Below are 21,295 nucleotides of genomic sequence, written 5' to 3'. Positions count from 1 at the left end.
TCTATGCAACTAACAGTACTAAACAGTGTCCTTGCTAATATTTAAACCTGAATGAGTGACTTATTTTGTGTGCGATCCCCAGGAGATTAATCAAGGAAACAATAGAAGAATTGAAAACAGTCATCTATCCTACAGTCTTATCAGGAGTTATAAATTTACAAAACTTTGGTACTACAGTAAAGAAAGTTTCACAAAAGGATCCGATCAGACTGTCCCGTGTTAGAATGGTCACTTTACACCACTTCAGTATCTTTATGTGCCTTGTGATATCCAAGCAAGCAGCTATATAGTTTTCCTCATTTATTCCTATGAATTAGTGTCTGTGGTTTTATCTACATCTTCTCCTTTGTGCCTGCAAGTGTGTGTGTGTGTGTGTGTGTCTTGTCATGCCCCAAGCAGTTCTACGGAGTTCTCAGGGTTGAAGCTGCTCTTTTATTGTAATCAGTTTTCATTACAGTCCTTTGATCTCTCTCCATTCTTTGTATACAACACTTCATCACCTTTATTTTCTGTCATAATTGCATGTGAAAGATTTCTCCTTTGATAGACCCTGAATGCCAAATCAGTATCGAAAAGAGTGTTGAAAAGTGTCATGTGCTCTGTCTGCTTTAAAAGGCATCCCATACACCTGTGGAAGACAAACAATTTTTCAGTGATATGACATATCTATCATCCGTCCACAGGATATGAGCTGTTCTGTCTGCTTAATAGCAAGGGGCTATGCATAGCAAAATAGTAACTGCTGAAAGAAATGTGTAGCACATTGCAAACTGTCTGGCAGCCCTCCCTAAGCCTCATCTCATCCTGGCCTGCTGATAATTCACAGACTGTGTTCCTGTGCGCTCATCACTCCGGCAGTAAGAGTGGCTAGATGGGGCCCCCTGTCTCTGCTCCCTGTCACACTGTCATTCAGGTGTGTCTGTCTGCCATCACCTGCTGACACAGCCACATGCCTCTCAATTACAGAATAGGCCTCTATTCACACTGCTGATGAAGATGTTCAATCTCTACTGGCTAACAGCATTCTCCCTTAAAGATGTGTCTTTTGGGGTTTGTGAAAACAGAAACCTGGTGAAATCTGTTGGCTGCTACAGAATGATATTTCTCACCATACTTGTGGTAACAAATTATTAGTGGTCAGTCCTTTTCTCTACAATTTCAAGCCTCTGTCATCCCCTGCAATGATAAAATACAGTGATGGGATATAAAAATTGTTTTTATTTTCCCCTTCTCTACTTCAGAGTGAGGACAAGTCATTAAGCAGCAAAACTGGAAAGGCAGATATGATACAACGTCAAATTTATTTCTCTATTTTACAAACACCATGCATTTTTACAACCAAGGATGTATTTAACACTGCTAACACAGCACTGAAGAAATCCATAGTCACCTTGTAGGAAAGAAAAAAGATACAAATGGTTAGAAGATGATAACGGGAGATAAATAATTGTTACATATGTACTTCTATAGCCACAGAAGGTAACACACAGTGATACCCGCCCAGCAATGACACACCATACACACAAGACCTGTGTGGCATGGCTGAGGGAGCTGGGGGTATTTAGCTTGGAGAAAAGGAGCCTCAGGAAGGACCTTATCACTCTCTACAGCTCCCAAGAGGGAGGCTGTAGCAAGGTGAGGGCCAGTCTCTTCTCCCACATAACGGGACAGGACAAGAGGAAGAGGCCTCAACCAGAAAGTTTTAGATTGAATATTAGGAAATATTAAATTGAATATTGGGAAAATATTCTTACTGAAAGAATTGTCAAGCATTTGAACAGGGTGTCCAAGGAGGCACTGAAGTCACCACACCTGGGGACATTCAAAGGGTGTGTAGATGGGGCAGGTAACAGACAGCCTTGCTAGAGGGGATGCAATACTGCACCTCCTGGTAACCAACACAAGTGACCTCATCAGGGAAGTCAAGACTGGAGGCAGACTGGGCTGCAGTGCAGTTGCTGGAGTTTGCTGTCCTGAGGGATGTGAGTCAAGTAAGGAGTAAAGTTAGGCCTCCAAACTTTAGAAGAGAAAACTTCTAGCTCTTCAAGGAGATTCTCAGTAGGACTTGCCCTCAGAACAAAGAAAGCGGAACAGAGCTGGCAGATTGTGGAAGCCTTCCAGAGAGTGCAAGAGCTGGAAATCCCCAGGTGCAAGAAATGGGGCAAGGAAGGTAAGACAGCAGCGTGGCTGAATAGGGACCTTCTGGCCAAACTAAAGGTAAAGAAGCAAATGCACAGAGTGGGAACAAAGACAAAGACAGGCACCCTGGGAAGGGTACAGGGACGATGTTCAGCTGTGCAGGGATGGGGTGAGAAAGGCTGGGGCGAAGCAGGAACTGAACTGGGCAAGGAATGCAAAGAGTAGTAAGAGGGTTTCTACAGATATGTTAACCAGAAAAGGAAGTTCAAAGAAGATAAACAGTGTTGGCAAACTGGTAACAATGGATAAGGAGAAGGCTGAATTACTCAACAACAGAATGAGAGTGGCCCTGCCGAGAAGAATTTTGGAGTGCTGCTGCATGAGAGGACATGAGCAGGCCATGTGCACTGCCAGCCCAGAAAGCCAAATGTGTCATGGGCTGTAGTTGTCCCTCTATCCCAGCTCCATATCTACGCATTTTCCCTTTTCTTTGGTAGCTGACAGAAATCAAGCAAGTGATACCAATAATTTGTTCTGAAAAAATACCAAATTTACAGATGTAATCTTAACTCACTTAAAACCTCTAAAAATTTGAATTCTTGGGTTGTGCAGCTCAACACACTTACTACATTTTCCATTTTTCTTTCTACGATTAAAAAATACTTTGTTCAGTTCTTTTCAGAACTACCACTTACTCCTGACCAATGGCACTTTTCTTCACCTCTCCTGACCATAAGCTTCTCATAAACAGGAAACTGTTTTCAGCCCTAGAAAGTCCCTTTATTCAATAAGATTTAAAATCAATAATGTTTCATGATTAAATCCAAATCCACATATTGGAACCTTACAGTAAAATTGACTAGCAATATTATTGCTGTATTTTTACTTTTGCAGAGGCAGACACATTTTCTTCAGATTTCTCAAATTTGCAGCACTCAAAAATGACCAATGAGATTTTAGGATTTAAAGTAAACAGCTCACTTCTCTGACTTAACATACTGAATTATAAATTCTAAAACCCATCCCATCAACAAGCAACCCAACACACATAACACATATTGAACAAAAATTACAGTTATCTTTCTCTGGCAGTATTACAAGGAGACACAGATCTACCTGCCATGTATGCACAAAGAACAGAGTCCCTGATACGTACATCAGGGGACCAGCTACCAAGTTTTCAGTTTTACTCCTCTATCAACAATCTCATTTATGCACTTGTCCTAAACATGAACAAAATGATAGAATGAAAGAATAATTACCATAAACTAGAGAATGCTAATGCCTAGGTTATTCCTCCTTGAACTCAGATGAGTGACTTGCAGAGACTCCCAGATGATGACTCTTAGAAAGCTGGAAAGATTACTATTCAACAACAAAGAATATTGGCAAAACTAAACATAGAAAATGAAACTCAAGGACAGTTTTGTAATTGCTTTCTGGATTTAATCTTTTTAAGACTCAAGATTTTAAATTAAACTCAAGAACATCCATATACAACTAGCAGAAATGAGTAACTATAATTGTGTGTGACAAGTGAAAACATCTAGTCTGCTCACCTTTTCTAAATTTTTAAAAAGGCATGCATTGTGACCTCAAGTAAACAGATAAGAAATCTTAAAGCTGAAATAACTTTCTAGTTAGATTTCTTGCTTCTTTATTTCTTCCTTGTCCCAACATGGACATAAATGGTGACCTGCTAATCTGCCATATACTCAATCACATTCCTACTGTTTTCAAAGAGAACTGGGATAAACAGTCTGACAAATAAAAATAATTTCCGTACTATAAAGGCAATGGTAACAGGCTGTGTGGCTCTGAATTGTGAAGGAATATAAAGAAGTGAAGACTTACTTTTATACAAAAGACATTGAGTCTTTTCTATAAAGTCAAAGATATAATTCACTCTATTCACTTCTGCAAATTTTAAAAGTGGCTTGAAATAAATAAATAAATAAATAAATATTTGTTCTGTTATATAGAGAAGGGAAACAGTCCTGCAAGTACTCAGTGCTTGGGATCCATCTACCTCATAAAGTAGGGTTACACTCAGTAAGAACCAGAAGACGAAAACACTTTTCAAAGAATAAGAAACATAATTTCTCCGGTATTCTTATTGTTTATTCATTTAAGTGGAAATATATAACACTTGGACACAATCTTTCTTTTATATTCCTCCTGTTAATCTTCTCATACACACTCTCTTTTCGGAATCAAACATTTGAGAAGTGTCTTTATTTTCCCTGCTTTTTCCCCTTATCTTACATGTGTGTGTGTGTTGCTATCTCAACAATTTCTCAAGACTGAAAGATGAAACTCCATTTCCTTGATAATCCTGTCCAGTCCACTTTCAGACACCAAAACTTTTAACTATACCTTTTTAGCAACAAAGTCTCAAAGAATATTTAACAGTTTCTAGTTTTGATCTCTTTGTAAGTATTACAAAACAAATTACAGAAAAGAATGTTTTTACAACTATTTAAATTTATCAACCCACAGCAATATTTATAGTATTGCAACCGGGAAGATATCTTATATAAATTTATTGCTTATTCATATTAAGGATTAGAAAACAATTTTGAAAAATATGAGCTGGGCAGACAGAAAAAAAAAAAACCAAGAAAGAAATCAGAGGTAGACAATGATTAAATTATTTGCCCAAGGCTACATAACAGGTCAAAGGCAGAAATGCGAATTGGAAGCAATTCCCCTAGGTTTCCAACGCAGTTCCTGAACACCAGACTATCTGGAGTTTTTGAGTCGGACATAAATAACACCACTCCAATGAAAAATTAGTATTGACCCCTGACAAAAATCTGTGGAACTCCTAATCATGGCACTCTGCAATTATTTTAAATAATCTGCATGTAGATGTGAGCTGTAATCTGGTGGCTCCTGGGTAATCATAAGTGTTGCCTCACACTTCCCATAGGATGAGAGAACTGTGAAGTAAAACTGATCAAAACTGTCACCCTTGGGTCACAAGAGTTGACACTTGATTATGCCAGGGGATGTCCAGGGTACATCTGCTGACATTGTGTAAATCATTGTTATTTATTTTTTAAAAAACACATCATAAATAATTTTAACACAAAGAATGTTCTCTGTGAGAGAAACACTTTGGGAAAAAGGTGACATATTAGAATGATTGCATTTTAAAAAAAAATTATTCACCATAGCACTGAGTATTCAGTGTGATGTAACTTGAGTTATGGACTCATCTCTCTCTTAAGACAGCTTTCTCAGTGTACAGAAATGCCAATACTGTGTAGTGGTGTTGATGCAATAAACACAACTAAGAAAATGCAGTATATAAGAAATGAAGGCATCCATAACTGCATAGCACACTTAAATGAATAAACATAATAAATCTGTGATACAGACTCCATCTTCCTTGACTAAAAAGGAAACTTGCAGAGATGTCTGTAGAACAGAACAATGATACAGAAAAAAACTGCATCACATACTGCTCCCTCAACTCCATGATTATGGTCATTTTCATCTATTATACCATTACAGCTTCCCTCCATCTGAGAAGATCAGTTCTGCATTTAATCACACTCCCACAATCAAATCCCAGCACCTTCTGATGCCAGAAGTCCAGCAGCATTTCACAGTGTCTTCTACCTGTTACAATTCTGTACACTTCTGTAAGATCATTATCAATATACATCTTCCAGAAAAAAAGAAATTGCAATATTATTTCAAACTGTTCCCTTGCTAAAAGTAAGAGGTCTCTGTTAATGAACAAAGTACTACAAAACTGGTATGATCTCATCTAAGAGATTGCCTGTGCATGCCACAGGCTGAGGTACTCAGACTCCTTTGTTCAGGTTAGATGAATTAATTGTACTTATGTCTCTTTCTGCAGAGATTTTATCTCTTACTTTTAGCATATTAAAATCTCAAAGTTACCAACCTCACTTTTGTTATTGGGCTGCTGACAGTCTACCTGAAAGAAAGGCCCAGTCTTGTATAAACTACACACTCAAAACCTTAATGAAAAGTCAATAAACTTGCTTTCTTGTAGCAAGAGAGAGAGTTATCTACCTGAAGACCAATTTGATTCATCATGTCAGGAAAACATTCATATTTAATAAGAATTCATATTTTCAGGGCCTCTCTAAAAAAAATAGTTATGAAATATATGAACATTCAGTCTGGCAAAATAATAAGAATTAAAGAGTAAACTGGAAGTTTACTCTGAAAAAGAAAATATCCTTCCATAATACGATGGCAAAACTCATTCATGCTGACTTAAATTGTGGGATATGAGAGAGTTGTACTTAGTGCATGTGAAAGCAAGAAAATAGAGTGAGCTACAGAAGTTATCTTTGTTCTTAAAAGCAAAAACCAAAAACCCCACAACATTATGAAGTTGTTCATTTTTAAATGTTAAAAAACCTATTCAGTTACACAGCACAGAAAACAAATACAAAGGTATTTATGCAATACAGTCTACTGTATCACCACACTCTTTTTAAACAAGATTTTCCCACCACTCTCAATTTCATCTCAAGTAAGGATTCTCTGTAATCAACATACCAATTTCCTAACTGAAACGCGCAGAAAGCAATCTGTAACTATTGATCTACTGTTTTAGCTGGAGCTGCAATCTGCCTAAGCTAGCTAAAAGCAGACTGCCCTGTGATACCCTCACAACATTATCACTTGTTAGAAATTTTTTGAAAGACGTTCCATTTGGCAATAAGAATAGAGTGAAGTAATAGGCTTATTCACTTATACACAGCCTCGAATAAGAGAGCATAACCTCTTCCTAGCTCTGCTATCAAAGACCTATCTCAGTGGATATTATGCTTTATGTTCAACTCAGTATGATTTTTGGTCATGCTGAGAACCAGAAAAATGTCAGCTATGACACAAGCCAGAAATGCTCAAAAACTGTGTTTAGTGGATCACTGCTGGACCAAACTGTTTCACCCATTGAAAGGATTAAACTGCAACTCCAGCTTCATCTATGTGTTATGCTCGTGATGATGAATTTTGAACACATGTCTGGTTGCAACACCAGTCAAAGGAAAAGTCACTTATACTCACAAGTTAGCAGCTGATTGCAACACTACTTAAATCCTGCAGTAATCTCTCTGAACCCACCTCACAGAGCAGCACTTTATTTCCAAGGCACAGAAAAACAAAAAATCTGGTTTCAAACCTAGGGCAAGGCATGGAATGAGGCAGACATTGCAGTACAAAAAAAAAAAAAAAAAAAAAAAAAAAAAAAAAAAAAAAAAAATATATATATATATATATATATATATATATATATATATATATATATAATCCCGTGATATCTAGATTTCCCCCCAAGAGCTAGAACACATACCATTTCTAAATACCATCTTTTCAAAGAAGTCTTTCCAGAATAATTGTTGTGCTGATATCATGATATCATGAGTGAGAAGGGAGAGGGTCAAAAAGACTTTGAGTAAGCAAGAAAGGTGTGATAACTGACAGTGTTTCAAAAAACCTCGAAGTTATAATTTCAAGGCAATCTCATAAATAAAAAGAAGCTGGAAAGAAAATGCTAAAATCTTTCCCATCATAAGAAATCAAAACAAAAAACACATTCCAAGACTTGTGTATACAGAATACTAATAAACACAGGAATGGGACCCTTAAAGAGAAGAACTGCCTCCAACCAACTAGCACCAATTTAAATCCCTGCTTCTGCCTGATGAGGTACAAACTACCCAACTAAGCTGTCCAGAGATGAAACTAAAAAACCTGACACTGGCAGACTCTCTGGGTTTAACAGAGCTTCTTCATTAATTATCTAGACATTGGCACTGCCACTGTGAACTCTCAACTATACAGAGCAAGAAAAACTCATTTGGCCACAAGCACTTGAATGTTAAAAAAGAAAACCAACAAAAAAACCCCTGCATTTCAGTGGATGCAGCATTTGTATGCTTATCTACGGGTTTTTAATGTCACTTTACAGTTAATAATTAGCCCTCCTCTGGACTGCACAAAGAGTGCCACTGAGACAAAAGAAAACGTTAAGTGTGTTAGCTATACTTGCCACTGGTATAAATAGTCAAAGGGATGATTAATGAATGAGGGGGAGAATTAAACAGAGCAGTGAACAAAGACAAAGCCCGTTTGCTTGGCTGCCCACAAACCAAGACAAGCTGCATCCATAAAGAAACTACAGAAAGTGACAAACAAAAAATCAGCTTAATAGACAGCTCATGAAGACTTTATTTAACCCCACATTATGACAGCCTCAGTGCTTTATTAACACTCTGACATGTTAAGATGCCAGGGTCATTTGAGGCTAAAACACACATTTGTTGGGGGGAAAGGCATAGAAAAAAAATGGACATTTTTGTGCCACAGAAAGAAAAACAGAGGAGGCCCAAATAACTTAAACAACACCCTTCAGTCCTCCTTTGTGGAGCATGCCAAAATCGACATTTTTAAAGAGTTGTTTAGAGATGTCAAACAAAGCAGATGAAGCACTAACACAGGAGAAGTAGCTTGACAGGCCTTATCCTTCCCATCAAATGGCTACACTTTAGACAGACACATTTCAGATTAAAAAATAAATTGTGATGGCTTTTAAATTTAAAGCAAATTCTACTTGGTTTTTTTTCCTTTTAAATGAGCTAATGAGCACTCACAGTTACTCTCCACAAATTACTAGAGATACCTGGTATCTTCTATAAATGACTATGATTTCTGAATCAAAAGCTCTGCAATAAAGTTGATAAACAGAATATAGTCCAGCACCATTATTGTTTAGGCCATTTTCAAGTCAGATTTAATATGGACAATTTAAATATATACTTTGAGTTAACTTACCTTTTATTTTGTTAAGTAGAGATTTAAATTTTTTTTCAAACAAAAATAGTTTTTCCCAGTCTGTCTCCTTTCATCACCTGCCCAATGCATTCAACAATCCTAATAAACCTCTAATAAAGTAAGATATACAGCAAAGTAGAGATAATGTTAAAAAAAAGCATAAAAATAAAAACAGCAACACATGAAGAAGCATCAGAATAAGATAAAGAACTTTTGCTCCATCTTTAATGTCATAAGTGCACAACTCCATAAGTAATGTCCCACATGTAGCCAAATCTTCTAACAAGACAAAAAAGTATGTAAATATTTTGTTTTTACTGACAAAAGAGCATAAAAACTTCTTCTTTGTTGCTATGGATTCAATATTGCATACCCCTAAAATGTACATAGAAATTCTTTACTCTTTCTATACTGATATACAACTTATTTATTAGATAAATACAACTGTTCTACAGAGTTTTTTAAACTGAATTCTACATTTTAAGTAAAGGTATTTTTATCCTCTCACATCAGAACTAATATATATATATATATATATATATATATATATATATATAATATAAAAAAGTTTCCTATAATAAAAAGTCATGCCTTTTTCTCCATACCATGCTATCCTCTCATCCATCCTCTAATGCAAAGCTTCCTTTTGTATACTTCTCTGCAATGTCTAAGAAGATAAGGGGAAGAAGAAAGACATTCTATACAAAATAATTTTTTCTCCCTAACGTACTCCAACACACCCAAAACTGAAACCTTTATGTCAGTAAAGAAAGCCCCTTTTAATAAACTGTTTGATGACCTGAAAATTGAACATGCTCAAAACTTCAGTTGAGATCATGCACAGAAGGCATTCCACATTTTCTGCTAAATCCCCTCATCTTCCTCTGTGAGAACAAACTTGTTCAGGCTCCTACTTTCACTTCCATCAAATATTTGCCATCTCAACAATATCTAAACTTTATCCATCAACTGCATACGTCCCAAGTCACAAAGGTAAACTTTGCTTCAAACTCCATTCACAAAGAACTGAAACTTGGTTTTGAGAAGTGTAAGTAACACACATTTTCAACAAATAAGGCAACCCAGAGTTATAAGGGCAATTTGTATGCTGCTGTTACCTGGATCAGTTTATGTACTGCAAGAAGTTTTTCAATTGGTCATCCCTTGCCCTGCCCAAATTCCTCTGAGTTTCAACCTGGGTTTTTAAGCTATTTTCAGGAAAAAAATGTAATATCATTTTGGAGAGTTAAAATTCTTATTTTCTTTACCATGACGTATTTTTATAAATAATCACAATTGCAAGCCAGATTTCTAATTAAACATGAATAAATCTAAGTGCTCTAGATTCCTTTGAAAGCTCTGGATGGATCATATCTATTAGCTAAAAACTCTTGGTATGTAATTCGAAATACAGAACGTGCTATGTAGCAGCAACTGTACAATTTTAGTCTGAGTTTAATCTAATAAGTTTCAAGTTCTTAGCCCAGTTCTGATTGAATATCAAAGCTGGGTGCACCTTATTTTAATGTATAATGCCTATAAAATTTGAAATGTGAGTGGTGGGGGAGGGAGAGTTTAGAGTTCTTCTCCAAATGTCCTAAGAGGTGAGAGACAATGTAAGAAAGTGTTCTGTGTTAGTTCTCACATGTCAACATATTATTTTTGCTCTAGGAATGCAATGAAAACTGATCATCTGAGTAACTAAAAGGTATCATCCTCAGAATTCAAAGTCATATTTTCCTGGGGAACCAGCAGAAGGAGGGAAGTAAATAATCTCACAGTGTTCAAGAGTGATCTCTGCAGGGAAGTGCCACATGCACCCATCCATCCCCATCTGGGATGTGCAGGTATGTTTAGTCTTTCTGCAACTGTCAATAAACTCCTGTTGATCTCCTGTCCTGCCCTATCACTCACAAAAGCACAGAAGACAGAGGCAAAGGAGACATATGGGGTCATCCAATATAGATCTCTGCCACTGGGTGAGATGTACGTGAATGAGTAATGACTGGAAAAGCCTCTCTGGATTTTTCATGCTGTGACATCATTCTCACACCAGTATCACTCTCCCACAGCTGAAGCTTTTAAAATGATAACCAAGTGTGACACACAGCCCAAGAGCAAATAAAATAAAGTGAAAACCAAGACATTTAGGCCACATCTACACTGTCCAACTCTCAGATCTCTGGAACAACTGAAAGTGTTTCTTAGCCACATACATTTATTCTTGTTAACTCAGGCATGCTTCTCACAAAGAGCAAGTCACAAGGGTTTAAAGACCTTGTGAGAGAGTCACTGTGTCCAGGGTAGGGTTGTTGGGTTGTTTTTAAACACCCAAAGAAAGTTGCTGCTAATCTACTCTATCACAACACTGTCATACATATGTGTGTGTACACACATGGACAAACCAAGTAATGCCCTTCTTAAAACGGCTAGGCAACACTAGTATCAAACAATGAATCCAAGCATCAATTCTAAATACTTCAAAAGGTTTATATTTTATGAGAAGGTAGTTGAAAATAACACAAAAAGTAAGGTAGCTGAAAATAACACAAGAAGTGAAAAGAAATTTGTTTATTTAGTAATCCCTTGACAGTCTCTATTGACCTATAACCTTCATTTTGAGTTTGCTAACCACAAAAAAAGCAATTTGTGCTAACTCGAGTCACCTCAATGAGAAAAAGAGAGGAAAGCAAAGTAATAAGGTCATACAAGGCAAGGTCCATAAACACTGAAGTTGCCTTTCCTTTCTTTTCTGATGCAAAGCAAACATTACGTTAAAAAAGATTTAATTTGAACAAACACAACATGCTGAAATGAAGCACACAAGGAAGGAGGAATTTACAGATTCACTAGATTAACTGATGGTACAGACTTAATTTTAAAGTGTAGTTCCACCTACGTCCCTTTCAATGCCCTGCCCACTCCCAGCCTGTTTGTCTGGCCAAGAGAGAAAGCCTTGGTGCTGTGCAAGCACTCTTCAGCCACAGCCAAATTATTGGTGTGCTATCAACAGTCTTTCAGTCACAAATCAAAGAAACCCCAACACTAAACCCTAACTCCACCCCAGCCAGACCAAGCACAAGTTTATATGCACAAAGAAATTAGTCTGTCAGTTCATGCAGCACAGCTGGCTCCTGAAAGGAGGTTATATAAAATGGCTGGGGGATAGGAGTGAGAAATCAGTCTTGAAACAGCAGGCAAAGAGTGACAGTATAGGCCCTTACAGTGTCCAGATTAAATTTAAATCTGCCAAAGTCCAGTTAAAATTTAAGATCCAAACAAGAAGCTCTATTCATAGCAACTTATTTATTAGAAAAGACACTAAGAATAAAGCAGTTCTCCAAGTACTTCAGCAAGGCTGAGCAGTCATTTCTGAATTTATTTTAAATTCAGTTATGTACACTGAGAAATTTAAACATGCAAAGGAAAACATACTTTACATCATTATTTATCATTCCATAAAAGAGAACAGTAGCCTATAAAATGATCTACTTCTCTATGCATCATTTTCATTCCACTTCAAATGAGCAATCCAATTTTTTTATACTTTAGATTGGAATGTTAAAACTGCTCTACTTGCATGCATCACAATAAAGAGACAATGGATTCAGGATGTTGGGTTCTGCAACTCTCTAAGGGAGAAACTAGAGAGACTCAAAGAATTAAATGAAAGAATTACTATACTGATAGAAATACAGAGTTGCTTCCATGAAAGTGATCATGCTAAGTAAGAGAACCTATGCTCAATCCAAATTTTCTTTAAAGAGTGAAATGTATCTCTTGACCAGTTAACAGGAAATGGTAGTTTGAATACATATTTATTCATATTTGCAATAAAAGAAAACAGAAAACGCTGTTTACATGCTCATTTTTCTCATGCATCATTCTTTCTGACTTCCTTCCTTTTTTTTTTCAACTGTTCTACATCTGTGTGTAAAAGTAATAAGCCATTTGCCTCTACAGCTCCATCTTCAATTTTTTAGGAGTATTCTGTGGCCATAGGGCAACTAACTCATGTTCTTGACCAGGAAGTCAAAACTAAATTTCAAATTATGCTATATATTGGAAATCAAATGGGAGCTTTGGTTCCAAAGAACTGTGTCCATTGTTTTCTGGGGATTAAGAAGAAAAGAGGAAAGATGATTCCTTCATTTCTCTACACACCAAGCCTACGGGGTGTTTTTCTTAGCCTATAGCTATTTCCTATTAAAAAAAAAAAAAAAAACCAAAAAAACCCAAAAACTTTTAAAAATGCAAAGCCAAAAACAATCAGCAAAATTTCTGTAAGATTGGAAATAACACTTATCACACAACCACAAACTCCCAAGGAGAATGAAGGCACACATGAAAACTTCCTTGTAAAGGATTAATGCCCAAAAAGCTGTATCAGGGTTGACTAAACAGGAATCCATTGATTCACACCCATGCAAAAGTCTGACATCAGCAATCCCGTCTTTCATTGAAAGATCTATTATAATTTCCTTGTGTCTGTTTTGATGGTATTGAGAGAAAACATCCACAAAACCAATAGCGAAGAAACATTACACACCTGCTTCTAATTCACATCTTGACCAGTAAAGACACTGGGCCAAAAGTGAGGGGGGGTGGAGGTTATCTTTCCTTACTTCCAAAGAGTATCGTAAAAAGGCTGATATTACCTGCAGGTTTCTTCAGACAGAAATAACACCTTATCAGCAATATTAAGGAAGATATTTCAGGTAAAAGAGCCATGGAAAGCTTAGTCTTTAAAGACAAAGGTTTAAGGGGAAAAGTGGTGGAACTGGGCTGTAAGGTTGGAGTGAAACTGTACTTCACTTATTTCCAAATGTTAACTAAAATATATATCATAGATTTCAAGAGGGTTATTTAACTCCAAAACTGAGATGCTGCTGACATCACTTCAGCAAACTTTAACAGTGCTACACAACAACTACACCCACTTCTCCACCCGCCCCCCAAAAAGTACATTTCTGAAATTCAACAATTAGTTCTGTGCCGCTCACACTAAGTAAAGACTGCCTTAAACAGCAGGAAACTTCTCACTGCTCAATCATAACATTTTGATTACCAGATTAGTTCAACACAGCCAGAATTTTGGATTTTTTTAGCCTCCTTAATTTGTTTTCATGGTTTTTTTCTTCATCTGATCATTACTGTTACTTTTCCACTGACATGGAAAAATGCCTTACTTTAATGTCTTCATGTTCATCTGCAGGAAGCTACAACATGAAAAAAATATAAGCACATCCTCTAGGTGGCAACTCAGAGGGGTTTATTAATCCTGTGTCCTTAACAATAATAAGCATGGCTTCACAGCCTACCATTTGTCAGTAGTTCTGGGCATCAGCTGAATACTCAACCAGAATGCCACATACCTATTGTACTGTCAGCTTTATCAATATTACATTTACATTTCATCCAATCACTCACATAAAACAAATTAAGATCAGTAACAACTCCATTTGACACCATCTTAATACATATGGCTATTGGGACTGGGAAAGTGTGAGAAATGCTCTGGAATTACAACACTTTTTATAAAAGCTGTCTAATCAGCAGTTTTTTCACCAATCAACACAGTGAACTCAAATATATTTCCTGAGTAACTGGCAATCTTTCAACCCCTGAAACCATGAGAAAAAAAACCCCAACAAACTATCAAGACTCTAGTTCACCCAGTGAGATGACTAAAGCATTTAAGATATCCCTGTAAATTAAATAAGTTGCTTCATTTTAATGTCTATTGAGTGTATTAAGTTCTGGGTCAATAATATGTAAATAACTTTCTGCCCTTTGAGATCTGATTTAGACTCACTATTAAAATGGTAGAAAAATCTGTATTCTCTTAGGAATATCTGATCTAGTTTGTCACAACTATAGTTTGGGAAATATTTTCAATACAAAATAGCTTTGTTCTAGTTGAGGTGGAAAGAGCAGCTTAAAAGCATTTCTGCTCTTTTTAAAATGCTGGAATGACTTTAATTGCATATATTTCTAATAAGTTATTTTTGCTTAGAGGCATTTAAAATTTGAAGACATTGAAATTTTATATAATTTTGTGACAAAGGGATATTACATCTTTATCTTTTCTTGATGTTTGCAGGTTGAGATGAACACACCAAGCTAAAGGGCATTGTGAAGATAAGTTTCCATGACATTTACTATAACTCTTTTATATTACCATCTGGCTATTTTATATGTAGCATTCAGAGGGAAATATAAAAAAAAATGATGTAAAGCTGAAATTATTTCCTTGATAACACTTGTTTTAAACACCATGCCACTAAATAGCTAAAAAGTCTCAAAAGTGAATGCATAAAGCATATAAAAGCTACAAGCATGCTTACATAAATTCTTAAGATTAAAGTAATAACTTCTAGAAAAAGGTGGGAGAAAACATACTACAATAAATCTATTTGTAATGGTATTTGGGTTCCAGCAACTGCTTTCATTGTTCTCAAGTGGCTTACATATAAAACAATAGATTTGATGTATGATTTCAATCCCTTATGGAAAACTGTTCTATCTACAAGCAGCCTGTCAAACAAAATAACAAAAACAAAAAAAAGCAGCTCAGCACTAAGAAGAAATAACATACTTAAAACCAAAGTAGGGACACCTTTTTGGTTTTTTAAATCCATTTCAGACAGCTTTAGGGACCAGCTTACCAAAGAGAACATGATGCAGGCTTGGGGAACAGGGAGAAGGGGAAGGCATACAGGAAAGTAGAAAGGTAACTATGAGAAGCTGTACCCTAAAACACCATGCACAAAGCTGGATAAAAGCAACTGCTTTCATAAAAATTCATAAGCTTGATGCTACCTAGCAAGGAATATTAGCTTCTCTAGGAGTTAGACTTGCAAAATGAAGGATGGCTGCACAGAAGGACAAAAGAGCACAGAAATCAAACAAAGGTGATACTTTTACAGCTTAGCAACTACAAGCCTGGAAATTAGGCATGACTTTGCCATAGGTGCTGCTCCTTTTTAATTTTTTTTTAAATGATTGCTACTGATCTCATACGTAACAGCAACAGTGCAGTGCCCGTTACCTGGAGACACCTTGCTCTTCATTCATATTAGAGCAACACCAACGCACTTTTATTCAAGGTCAGATATTGCCAGTACTGGCCTCAGAATCACAGCACAGCACGGACTCTGCCTGGAACGGAACACAATCTAACTTGACAGGACAGACAAAAAAATAGCATAAAGAACAGATTTAGGTATTGTATTCAAGGTCATATAGCAGCTGACGGCAAGGAAGAAACAAGTGTTTCTCCCACACTGAAATCTCTTGTCCCCACTGACTGGGAATTACTGTCTCTTTAAACTGCCTTGGTAATATATATTCTTTTCAGTCAAAGCAATATTGTATGAAATTCTATTTCCTATTGATCAGTGTATGTTAGTTTTATGATTTTCAGCAGTTTCCTGCTCTAAACAAAACTCTAAGGTGCTTACACAATGCATTATAGGCAGAAAGGAACCTACCCCGTCCACCCCAAACCAAAAAAAAAGTCATATACCTGTATTACTGCTGCTATACTAGAGCTAATAAATCCTGTGGAGAAGCAGGATTCACAGGATGAGGCTCACACTGGCTACATTTATTTGCTCTTTCTCAGCTGGAAACACAAGTAAAGCAGGATTACAACTGCCCAGAAGTTGAGCAGAAGTAAGTTTCTGTCTCACCACTTATTAGTCTCATGGGTTTAACATGCTGAATAAGCAATTTTTATTCTATTCTATTCTATTCTATTTTTTCTACAAGTGCTGCAACAATGTTACAATGCTGCTCGTAATCATCAAAATTGCCTGCCTGATCAAAACTTTCAATTTGTTTTTAATCCAGTTTCTCATGTTCTATAATTAAACCTGTTTGGCTGTCACTCTATGCAAGCTCACAGCACCAATTGCAGAATTCAGACACACTCTTGTTTGCTTCTGCATTTACCAGTTCTGAATTTAAGTTCTGTTTCGGTAACCAGGAATTACAAAAACATTGTTATCAGGAAAGAGAAGTCTTCTATTTAGTTAGAGTACAAATAATCTCATTCTCCCAGAAGTTCTACTGAGTCAATTAAATATAATTTTGAACAATTTTCAATTAAATAGCCAGCAGCTATTGTGCTTAATTGTTACTGAAGTCCATGCATGACTGCAGGTTTGGGCTTGTGGGAATTAATTTAATTCTTTGTGGCTTAGTAATCTGCTCCACTGTTGGATGTGTACCATGATAGATGGAAACAAATCTGTGTAGGAACAGTTTAGCATAAAAAGCACAGACTAATGTAAAAAACACAGACAGAACAGGTCTAGTCAGTCAAAAGCTTTGCTCACACTGTCACTAGTTAAAACAAAACTATGACTGAGAAAATGATGCCTATATGCAGAAGCATTTTTTGTGACACCACCTAGTACTTAAAATGCTGAGCACTACAGACCAGAGCTTCTTGAGTAAGCTCTTCTCAGATGCCTCAAAGCCCCGTTCAATACAGATGTGATGAAAATAGGTGTCAGAAAAAAAAAAAACCCATACATATGAACTGAATATTCTTAGAAATCTCCAAAACATCCTGGCATGTCTGGACAATAAAATTAGCAAAATGACACCAGAGGACAAGAGAATACCTGAAAATATGACTACCAAACTAAATTTACCAGTATATTAGCACTCGACATTTACTAAAACTTCCAATATTCTAAATTCACGTTCTATCATGAAATTTTCCATTCAGATTGGTTTTATCTAAATCTTTTTTTTTAATCCTTCACTATTAACACATGGGTCCAGAACACAGATGCTTATAGATGAATATGGCTTGTAGATCATCTCAACACAACCTTCCAAGCAAACTGAGTAATACCTCAAAAATACTTCCTTTGTTCCCAATGCAGGAGATCTCAAAGAGTCAAGTGGAGAAATGATTTCATTAAGTTTCCTTACTGTATTGGACTGGAAAATAAAATTTCAAAACTAGTAAGAAATTTTTTTGTTTTTCAATTTGAGAACCTTGAACAATACTAAACACCAGGTATTTTGGAAACTAGCTTTTTTTACACTGCCTCAGGTTGGCATTTAAATAATGATTCTATTCCTGAAGAATTAGGAATAGTTTATGAGGCTTATCAGCAAGTTCCTAGCAAGTACTGAATAAATATTGTGATTGAAAGTGCTCCAAGAGTCTCAAAGAAATATAAATAATATTTTATCCCCCCAAAGATATTAAAAAATATTATTTTGGGTTTATTATTAGTTGGAGGTCAAAGTGGAGATTTAGTTTCTGTGTTACTCTAAGACTCACCTATCTGAAGTACATGCTAAAATGATGTCTGAATGTAAGAGTATCTGATTTCTGTAATGGTTCTAAATGAAAGCTTCTTAAGAAGACCCCACTATATAAATTATCAATCTCTGTCAGTGGTGGTTAACAGCATGCTCTGAGAGTGCTGATTAAAACAAAAGGTCAGAACAAACATCAGTGCTCCAGAGACTCTTGTAGATAATAGTGTAATTAAAATGTAACTCTAGACTGCTCCATGCTTACTATGTCAGCATCTTTCCAGCAGGGAATGGCCAGAGAGCCTGGCAAACTCAAGCAGTCACAGTAGAAAGTGGCAGGAGATGTCTGCTGAAGGAGCAAATAGATAGGCATCAGTGTTATCAACTTGTGCCACATACTGGAACTCAAACAGCCTTTTTCTTTTTTTCTTTCTTCTTTTCCTTCTCTCTCTCTTTTTTATTTTTCTTTCTTTTTTTTTTTTTCCTTTTTTCAGAGTGCATGCTGTCCTGTCTTTTGTTCTGGCAAAGATAAGATGTATAAATTATGAGTGGTTGACAAAGTATACTTCAGTGCCTGAGGCAGCTCATCAATCATTTTCCACATGTCGACAGGTAATTGATGCGAGCCCTGCAGGCGCATCTCCATCAGGTAAAAGGAGGAAGGAATTAAATCTGCTGTCATGGTTTGAGCAGATGATCTGTATTTAACATTCTTTTTAATTTAGAAGTTGTTTATTTTAAACTGTATTTGGCCGTTCTTGCTCCCTCCAAATCTCTCTCCACCTTGCTCATTCTCCCCAAGACCTCACAGAGCAAGCGGAGTGTAACTGTCTGTACGCAGTGTGCCACACAAAACCCTTCAGCAGGGTGAGAGGGTGCTCCAGCATTGGACAGAAGAGACCACCCAAAGACTGTTGGGGAGCAGCTGAGGAACTTACTTTCTACTTCACTGAAGCTTAACATCAAAGATATTGCTTGTCAGGCAATTATCTGTCAAGTGAGTTAGGTTCTGATCAATCTGGGATACTAAATACACAGACTTTTTCCTTTGGTTATTATCTTTACTCCATTTAGCTACACCTCCCAATCTGTTTACATTTCTTGTCTTTGAACAAAGCATTTTACAGTTAAAAACTCAGGGCAGAGACAGAGAAGAGGGAAGTAAGAAATGGTATTGGGTTCAACTGGAATGGAGTCAATTTTCTTCATAGCAGCTTACATAATGCTATGGATGAGATTTATAATCAAAACAGTGCTGACAACACACAAATGTTTTAGCTATTGTTTAAGTGTTTGCCCACTGTTTAACAATGGCTGCTCCTCGCTCTGCTCCCACAGTGAATACACTGGGTGTGTGCAAGGGCCTGGGAGGAGACACAAGCAGGAAGAGGGACCAAACTGAGAAGATATTCCATGCCATGTACTGTCACACTCAGCAATTAACCAGAGAGGAGAGGGTTTAGGTGTTTGAGCCATCCTGTGCTTGGGAACTGCCTGAGCATAGGTCCACCTCAGTGAGGTGGTGAGTGGCTGCATCACTTGCCTTGGTTTGGGGTTTTGTTCCTCTTACAATTAAGTGCACTACATCAGTTCTTCGTAATCTATGTTAGCTACAATTTACTCTGAAAATCTACTGGAAGATGTAAACCTGTTAAATCCTTCACAATGTGCAATGTCAAAACATTAGATACTGTCCTTAATGTAATTAAGTATTCTGCATGGCCTTTCCACCACAACTGAGCAGGGTTTATTTGACAAGATGCTGAACACCAGAATTGAGATTGTGCTGCTGGTGGACAGCACCATATCCATCGTTCTACTATGGGTCGAGGTGAAAGACAACTGTTACAGGAAATTTTGTGTTGATAACACTCAATATCTTATATACATTCCCAGTTTGGGCTAGAAATAGTGCAAATCCAAGAAAACGGTTCATCAACAAGCTCGAAAGGTTCATCAACACTGACACAGAAGAGCTTGCTCCATGAATTACACAATATTGCCAACACAAAGGCCCTCTAAATCCATGGCTTAGTAGCACAATGCTCCCAAACACAACACAGATGGACTGCAGAGGGAGAAAAGCTTTCACATCATTCACCAGTGAAAATAGAAAGACAAAAGACCTAGTATAAATTCCAACAGTCCCCATCAGTTTCAAACGAAATCTTACTCGGGTACAGAGACATTTGATTATATATTAGGGATCAAAAAACAATGCTCATACTGGTTTTTAGAATGAACCACAATTAACTGTCCTCTGGCATAGTTTGAAGTGAACCTGAGGAACAAGAAGGTAGTGGAATACAAAGGTCTGTGAGTCACTGTCACTGCCATTCTGAAATGCTTCAAGAAAAGAAGCTTGGATCATGGAGAAAAAAGAATTTAAAAACGAAAATCAAACTACAGAAGTGTAACACTGAGCATAAAAAACCCAGACCAAAGGTTAAGAAATCTTACACTAAGAAAGGGTACAGGAAACATCTTGAAAAGGACAGCTTCTCCTTCATGAATAACACAGGTGATCAATTCATTAAGAAATGTGACTATACCTAAGAATATCTAAAGACATTACCTTGAAGAGAACAATTTGGAAACAAAAAAGGAAAGGGGGGTAAATGTTAGAAGTGTTTTGGGGATGAAGAACACTTTGTAAGAAAAGAAACTGCAAAGTATTTATAGGTCTGATTCAACAAAACATTTCCAAAACTTTAAATATTGGTTCATCTCTGTAGCAAAGCATAAGAGTTGAGATTTGCAATGGTGAAACATATATTTCCACTGATTTTTCAAGTGCAGTGTATCTCGCTTCTATATAAAATAATGACTCTATACTACTATTCAACAAATACAGTAACAACTCAGAAGTGACATGCATCCCTTTGGTCTCCAAAACCAAAATGTGCTTCCTATATTAAAGAACAAAGTACTAAATATTAAATTTTAGCCTTAACACCGCATTTTTATGACATATACTGCCATAAAATCTGAAAAATAAACTGAGTCATTTCAAGGAAAACACAAACTTTTGCTTACAGTACAAAAA

The 21,295-nt window shown here is 36.6% G+C and overlaps 1 protein-coding gene across 12 annotated transcripts in view; it reads right to left on the bottom strand.

Annotated features, from left to right (window-relative positions):
* The window catches only part of LRMDA (leucine rich melanocyte differentiation associated), a 635,267-nt gene that overhangs the window by 186,782 nt on the left and 427,190 nt on the right, over window positions 1-21,295 (bottom strand). The window contains exon 6 of one of the 12 annotated variants that reach the window (XM_066191484.1): window positions 1,300-1,390. The exons of the other annotated variants lie outside the window; for them this stretch is intronic. Within the exon in view, the coding sequence (XP_066047581.1) occupies window positions 1,301-1,390 (90 nt within the window). The 3' untranslated portion in view covers window position 1,300. Of the gene's footprint in view, window positions 1-1,299; window positions 1,391-21,295 lie in introns of those variants that run through there. 12 annotated transcript variants of the gene reach the window in all.

The sequence above is a fragment of the Chamaea fasciata genome, unplaced genomic scaffold, assembly GCF_029207755.1.
Source record: "Chamaea fasciata isolate MVZ Bird 193981 ecotype frontalis unplaced genomic scaffold, bChaFas1.0.hap1 SCAF_9, whole genome shotgun sequence".
Taxonomy (NCBI): domain Eukaryota; kingdom Metazoa; phylum Chordata; class Aves; order Passeriformes; family Sylviidae; genus Chamaea; species Chamaea fasciata.
This window is presented reverse-complemented; position numbering and strand designations above follow the sequence as displayed.